Raw genomic sequence first — 7742 nt, 5'->3', positions numbered from 1 at the left:
AAGATTCCATAGCTTGTTCCTTTAGAACACTGCATGTAATTAAAAAAAGCATCAGCATCTCACTCTTTGCAAAGATTCAGAGCACACAAGTATTAGATCATTAGTGGGATCAACTACAAGTCTACAATACTCAAAGGGAAACTTCAGCAGTGGATGCTTTTAACTTCAGAAGTGGATGCTTTTCAGATCGACTAATAGCATTTCAGCAGTAGCAACAGGTTCAAGAACTTTAATATTGATCAGTCACCAATGCTTCTAGATAAGAAACTAGCCCAGCGAATCATATAATTCTGTTCGGCATCAATTAAATAAGAGCACAACTATAATTGGGAGATCTCTGAATCTGATCCATTTTATGGAGACAAGCTTGACATTGCAGAGTTAAATAAGAGCACAGCTATAATTAGCTGGATCCCTTGGCAAATTTCCTTATATACCGAAAGAACCACTAAATTAGCTGTCCAAGTTTCCAAAAAACTAAATCAAAAGCAATCAGAATATTGGCCCATATGCAAAGAACTTTTAAAGAATAGAACTGCAAGAATCTCAGTTAGTAATACTTACAGCAATATGCATTAGATGCAATCAAGCTCATCTCCAGCTATGTTTCCGGCTATATGATCATGTGCACTATCTTCTGATCTCAACCAGTCTTGAAAGCAAATAAGAGCTTCTATTGTTTCATTTTTCAACCTACTTCTGTAGTCACTCACAGTTCTTCCTGCAGAAGAAAATGCAGATTCTGAGGCCACTGTTGATGCAGGCACTGCTAGAATATCGCGTGCCATTCGTGCAAGTGTTGGATAAGTGCCTGAGTGCATCTTCCAATACTGCAAGATATCAAGCTCAAATCCTACTGACATTGTTTCTTCTTCTAAGTACTTGTCTAACTCATTTGTTTTACTCATTTGCTGTGCACTTTGATGCTGCCCCCAATCTGCCCATGGATTGTTCTCATCAACTTTCTCATCAATCATATGGGCCTTCTCAAGAAATGGGTCACTGATTTCTGCGGAATATTCAGCAAATAACTTTCGAAATGTCTTCTCCACTTTAGAACTATATCTGAATGCTTCTTCCTCAAACCATTGGTTCAAGCGGAACTCAAGAAAGCGCATCTTAAATCGAGGATCGAGAATAACTGGAATGCAGATTTTCAAATAGGATAGATCCCAATATGTGTTCATTTTTTCTCTTATCCCATGCACCATAGTTGTAATCACAGGGTCACCAATTGAAGACTGTTTGTCCAGCTCTCTCTTCACTTCCCACAACATATGAAAGTAACGACTTGAAGTAGGATATTTTGATCCCGAGACTATCTTGGTTGCTTCATAGAAAGGCTGTAACATGTTACACAGCTTCTTTGCCACCTTCCAGTCCTTGGTTGAAGGCTCATGTAAGTATTGCGGGTCCCCCTGCTTTAAAGCTTCATATACCTTCCTGTACTTCAGAGCTGTCTCGAGCATTAGGAATGTTGAATTCCATCGAGTTACAACATCAAGAGGAGGTCGTTTCCCAGGAGAAATACCAACTTGCTCTACGATTTCTTCAAACCTTTGCTTCCGAGCTTGTGAGCTCTTAACATACTTTACACTGTCTCTAATGTTCTTGGTAGCACTACTGATTGACTTGAAACCCTCTTGAACAATCAGATTTAAGACATGTGCAGCACAACGACAATGAAACAATTTTCCTTTGCGAGGTAATTGACCCTTATCAACAAGGTTCTCTTGCAAAGTTTTTGAAAAGTTATCATTTACAAATGCATTGTCCAATGTAATTGCAAATACATTGCTTTCAATGTTCCAATCCTGAAGTGTTCTCAACAAGGCATTGAACATAGTTCTACCATCATGGGGTGACTCAACAAGAGTGAACTTTATGATCCGTTTATAAAGTTCCCACTCATCATCAATATAGTGAGCAGTCACACACAAGTAGCCTAGAGTCTGGTTTGAGGTCCACATGTCTGCAGTGAGGGAAATTCTAGATTTCGACTTATTCAGCAACTTTCTTAAGTTTGCTCTTGCTTCCTCATAGGAGTCAATGCAATAAGACCTTATGGTGGTTCTGGACACATGCTTGAACCATGGGTTTATGGTATCCACAAATGATCTGAATTTTGGATATTCAACTAGGCTAAATGGTAATTCATGCATGGCAATAAATTTAACTAGCTCTAGGTAGGCTGCTTCTTGATTAAACCTCCAATCTTTCAAAGACACATCAGCCTTGGACATACCAGAACTCATTTGGGAGACCATTTCATCCAATCTAGCTTTTCCCTTGCAAGTCTTCAAGTGTCTGCCACAAGCACTTGTACCAATGTCTCTGGTTGTTTTGAATAATTGATTGCAATGCATACATTGAGCCTCTACTAGAATCCCATTATCATATATTGGATCAAATTCTTTCCATATATGTGAAGTAAGTCTGCGTCGTTTATTCCTATGTGAAGATCCTAGTGGTTGGCATGGAAAGTATATTTTCAGACAAGACTATAGTACAGAACAATTTAAAATCACTAATTGGAGCATAAATCCAAGGCATTAACATGATAGCAAGTAATTAAATCTAATGCATTAACTATCAGTTCATAGCTCTGAATGGTTTGAACTTACCGTGACCAAGCATACTTTTTTTTTTGATAAAAGGAGATATTGGCGATTCTTGTGAAGACCTAGCCAATGTTGTAGACGGGGAAATGACCCTCGGGGATAGCATCATCCTGACTCCAGTTGACTTCGATGCTAGTGGTGACTTGAACCGCTTTGCAGGTGCTGCCCTTGGTCTGGGGACCTTATGCTTCACTGATGATGAAATCCCTTCTCCCTCGTTAGCCTGCATAGATAATATTTATTTCTTTAGGCATTAGTACTAGCAGGTAACACATGTACCAACAGCAAACAAAATCCATGGGGAATTCTTGACAAGAATCCTTACATGTGCTTGCTTTTTCTTCTCCCTTTTCCTAATTGCGTCCAGATGTGCAGTTGCGGTGGCAGCGGTTGAGCTCTTGTCCATAAGTCCTTTCCCTGCACCTACCTCCTCCTCTCCCCTTCCCTGAACACAAATCGATATATAGCTAATTGCCTCTCCACCTCGATGGCAGCAAATCAAATCGATGGGGGATTTTTGCAAGAAATCAAAATTGTGCTTGCTTTCTCTTTTCTCCTACCCTAATTGCCTCCCGATGCGCAGTTGCCATGTCGACCGCGGCTTTTACTGAAGATGAACTCCTCTCCATGAGCCCAGATCTCAGCGGTGGGGGACAACCGGCCGGCGATGGTGGCGGCGATGTCCTCGTCGCGGGCGCAGGCGCGGGCACGAGGACACACTCCGGCGCACGCGACGAACCAGTCCTTTTTTATGCAGATCGAGGTGTTGCACAGGAGGGAGGGTCAGGAGGCAGCGCCGGCGGGGGAGGAAGCATCGCCGGCGGGGCAGGGGGCGTGGCTGAGCTACGGTTGTCCATGGAAGCGGCGGCGGCGCGGCGCAGCTGCGGGACAGCAAAGACTCGAGGAAAGCTGTAGATGCGGGTGTATATGTGGGCTATGTGGGTTCACCCGCATGAGCCCGCTTATGTTATGTGGGTTGATTTGAGGGTTCGTGGGAGCCTGCGGCGCAGTTGGCCCAGCGGGCTGGCGGCGTGGCCTGCGCCGCTTGCATCCCTATCAGCAAGGGTAGCACTTGCTTTGAATAAGCACTTTGTGTGCACACACCTCGCTGCAGGCCCACAGTCGATGACCGCCGCCATCTCAAGGTGACCAGGTGGTACATCTAGTCGCTAGCTCGCCGCCAAGCAGCCCGAGCATGATTTAGTTGTAGTAAAAATATCATACTCGTTGGATTATTTATGTCTGAGTTATAGATTTATCTAGATAGATCCATAACACATCCATACATGGGCTCTGTTGGGATCTTTAGCCCTTGGACTAATTTGAGGAGTAAAATTTAGCCTTTAAATTAGCCATATAAAATTTAGCCCCTAGAAATTGGCTCTACTTTTCATGTATAGGGGTGAGAAGAAAAATGACTTTTTAGTGGAACCCATGCAGAAATAGCACCAATAAGCACTTGATGAAGGGGCTAAATTTTTAGGAGCTGCTAATTCACTTTAGCCCAAATAGCCCCACCCGTTTGGATCTTTTAAGGCTAAAAGGGGCTAAAATGGAGAGGGTTAATTTTTAGCCCTTAAATCCAAACAGGCCCATAATCTAATGGTCATGAAATTTTTATTGCATCTCAAGAGTATAATGATAGCCCACCATAAAAATTTCACCACAATTGGACCATAAAAATTGTAGTTTTGAATTAATTACAAAAAAATATATATCTTTAGCTTCAACAAAAATTTTATACTAAAGTATATCATAACATTTATTCACTGTATAGATCTACTCACGTGGAGTTTAATAAAATTAAATTTTCTAGTTTATAATTTTTTGATTTATTATAATTTTTAAAAATTTAACAAAATAAACATAAAAGAAAACCAGCTAGCGAGGTCAGATGTCCGGTGATAAAAAGATGAGGGAGCAATTATGCCCGATTTTGCAGTCGAGCGAGAAAAACAGACTTTTACTATATTTGGAGGAGGTAAGGAGAATTTTTTCAAGATAAAAACAAAATCTTCCAAAAAAAATCATAACCCACCTTAACCTGAACGGCTTCCGATTTCTTCCCCCAAATCGATTGCAATCCGCCGCCGCCGTCGCCTACCCTAAAACCTCCCCTCCTCCCCCAATCCCACCGACGCCGCTCGTCTTCTCCGGCGGGTGCCTGCGTGTCCGCCTAGCAGTGGAACCGAAGATGGAGAGGGAGAAATCCACCCTCGCGGCGGCGTCCGCGGCGGCGATCTCGGTGGTGCTCGGCGACTGCGACCTCCTCGCCGAGATCTTCCTCCGCCTTGGGCTCCCCACCGACCTCGTCCGTGCCGCCGCCGTCTGCAGGCGCTGGCTCCGGGCCGCCTCCGACCCCGCCTTCCTCCGCTGCTTCCGCGACGTTCACCCGCCACGCCTCCTTGGGTTCTACCTCACCACCTTCTCCACCGACCAGAGGTTTCGCGCTGACTTCGTCCCGATGCTGCCCCAGCCCCCGGAGCTCGCCGCAGTCGTCCGCCGCGGGGGGTTCGGATTGGACTCGTACGTCAGCCGATCCACGCGCGTCATGGACTCCCGGGACTGCAGGGTTGTCGTCAACTTGTTCCGCGACGGCGACTTCACATACGGAGTGCACAGTCCGCTCCATCCAGCGAGAGGTTTCGTTACCTTCCCGCAGCTCCCGGCGATGGATGGCAGGAAAATCTACATTTTCCGTGAGATCATCTCCAGAGAATGTGGCCATGGGCGCCTGTCCTACTTCTGGTTTGAATTGGATTACAGCGGCAAGGAGGAGAAAGTGACAGCTCGCGTATATAAGTTGCAAGATGATGCCTGGAGCTTGCAAACTTCAGCTACAACACAGATTTCTAGATTTTATTCATCGACGTTGAATGTGTTGAGTACGTTCCTAGTTGATGACAAGATCTATATGGGGATCACTGTGCACTACATTCTTGTGTTGGATTTGATGTCCTCAACTTTCTCCACAATCAAGTACCCAGAGACAATGGCCAGGGAGGGGCTCAATGGAGAAATTATGTTGGCAAGGGCCGATTGTTCTGGGGTTTGCCTTGTCCATGTGGACGTGAGTGAGATCCAACTTCATGTTTGGCTTCACAGCGGTTGCGATGGCAATGCGGGGGACTGGTTGCTGGTCAATACTATTTCTTTGCGTGATTTGTGCGCTAATCTGAAGATATCAAATAGCACCACTGAGGATGATGATGATCCCGATGTTTTCATACATGCGGTGGGGGACAATGGAGAGTTTGTGTTCTTGCAGATGTATGGATGCGTGCTCTACTTGGATGTTAGGAGTAGTGCAATGCAAAAGGTGTATGGCGTGACAGATAGGAATGCACGTGTGTCTTCGACCCATCCCTTGTTGATGGCCTGGCCTCCTGTCTTTCCTGTGCTGAAGGAATGATCCTGCTAAGGTTTGTCTTTTAATGATCCTGCGCACTCCTAAAGCGAAGGGTGCACTTTTTTCGCCTTGTGCTAATTTTCTATCTAGCTGTACAAATTGTCATGGCTTCACTGGTGCTTACCCCATTGCTTATGTGAGTCTTTAATCATTCATCAAAATGTTTGGTATGATGGCATATTAGTTTAGGTAAATGATTTATCCTTTAGTGCATTTTATTGTGTACTTTAGCAATGTCTTTAGAGCCTTTCCTGAATTATTAATACTAAATAAAGTAGAAGGATTCCTATTGTTGTTACTTAGCCAAAGATAATAAAAAATTTAGATTAAGAGGTAAAAGATTAGAAACATAACTGAAAACATTATTATGTGGAATACTTGCAATGTGTAATATCATTTATGAAAAATTCTTGAATATATATAGCTAATTTGAGCATGTTGTATTTCAATTTCACATTAAGGTGTCATCAACAAAGTCCTGTAGATTTGTATTGTCGAGTATCAATCTGAGCCAATGCAGTTCTGATTCGTGAAAAGTCCTGTAGATTTGAGCATGTTTTATTTGTTTGTCATAGATTGCATTATTTGATTCATTCATATGCCACCCTTTACCCTTAGCTAAGGATCTGACATGTAGCCAGCCTTTATCTGCACATAATTCCTTCACGGTCCAAGATCACTAGCTCACTTGCGCTGGCAACTCATAGTTGCCATCTTCTTAATATGATGTTGGAGTTTTCACATGCTCAGACTCCACATGGGGTGGCGTCATTGTGAAAAATTGTTATATTGCTAGCTAAGGGTCTATCACTGAGTAGTATGAATGGAAATGGCATATCCAAAAATTAAGATAGAAGTATAAAGCTATGAGTTGATGACACCTTTCTACCCTAAAATGTAATCCTTCATTCTTGAGCCTATGTAATGGATTGGGGAGCTAATTTTTGTACCAAATTTGTTCACACTTCTAGGTAAATGGCACTTCAACATTCAAATGGAGGATTGATACCTCGATGCCAAGAAGTATTCATTAGCGAGAGATACAAAGGATGAGGTCCTGATCTGTGGCTTTGAGTGGTGTCGATTAATAATTGATGACAGTGTCATTTGGCTGTTATGCGACATTAGTACTACAGGCTATTTGAAACTTTGGTCAGTACTTCTGCAGCTTACACATTCTACTTTCAGCAATGTACTAATGTATTTCCTTCCCAGAGTCAGCTTGTGCTTGTAATTTTATTCTAGTGTACAGGTCTAGATTACCATTTTCAATTTCAGATGTTGAATCCTGGGTTTTATGATGTTGAGGTTGTGTGGATTTTATTTACTGTTATTTTGTGGGGAGGGTTGTGTTGAAGTTGAGTGCTGTGTGCAAAGGTGCTAGCTATATGCAAGAATTTCTGTCCAAGGATTGCCCCTGCTTGAATGGATTACAATTTGTGTCTGTGGTGTCCAGATTTCATGTTTACATGTCTATTCTGGCAAATGAGGCGGGGCAGGCACAATATGGGCCCTTTTGGTGCTGCTCCTGCAGCAGCTCCGCCGGCAGCTCCTGCGCTGGAGCTGAGGAGCTGCTGCACCAAACGCCCCTGCTGGCCGAGCGCTTCTACTGTGGAGGTTGGGAGAGCCGGAGCTGTTTTGCACGGTGAGAAGGCATAGCCGGCGGAGCTAAAAAAAAATCCAGCTTCCCCTGCTCAAGCTCATGCTCCGCC

The 7742-nt window shown here is 43.6% G+C and overlaps 2 protein-coding genes across 2 annotated transcripts; one reads left to right on the top strand and one right to left on the bottom strand.

Annotated features, from left to right (window-relative positions):
* Nucleotides 1–575: 575 nt before the first annotated feature.
* Nucleotides 576–1970, bottom strand: LOC120653616 (zinc finger BED domain-containing protein RICESLEEPER 2-like). Its single transcript, XM_039931322.1, has one exon. It carries the CDS (start codon nt 1968–1970, stop codon nt 576–578), a length of 1395 nt encoding a protein of 464 aa, XP_039787256.1.
* A 2701-nt stretch (nt 1971–4671) lies between these two features.
* Nucleotides 4672–7474, top strand: LOC120698509. Its single transcript, XM_039982145.1, has 2 exons — nt 4672–6043; nt 7002–7474. Exon 1 carries the CDS (start codon nt 4816–4818, stop codon nt 6031–6033), a length of 1218 nt encoding a protein of 405 aa, XP_039838079.1. The 5' UTR covers nt 4672–4815; the 3' UTR covers nt 6034–6043; nt 7002–7474.
* Nucleotides 7475–7742: the final 268 nt, after the last annotated feature.

This window comes from Panicum virgatum, chromosome 1K (assembly GCF_016808335.1).
Source record: "Panicum virgatum strain AP13 chromosome 1K, P.virgatum_v5, whole genome shotgun sequence".
Taxonomy (NCBI): domain Eukaryota; kingdom Viridiplantae; phylum Streptophyta; class Magnoliopsida; order Poales; family Poaceae; genus Panicum; species Panicum virgatum.
This window is presented reverse-complemented; position numbering and strand designations above follow the sequence as displayed.

Excerpts from the sequence above, each read along its gene's own strand:
- LOC120653616 (XM_039931322.1), bottom strand. The coding sequence starts at position 1,970 with ATGTGGACCTCAAACCAGACTCTAGGCTACTTGTGTGTGACTGCTCAC.
- LOC120698509 (XM_039982145.1), top strand. The coding sequence starts at position 4,816 with ATGGAGAGGGAGAAATCCACCCTCGCGGCGGCGTCCGCGGCGGCGATC.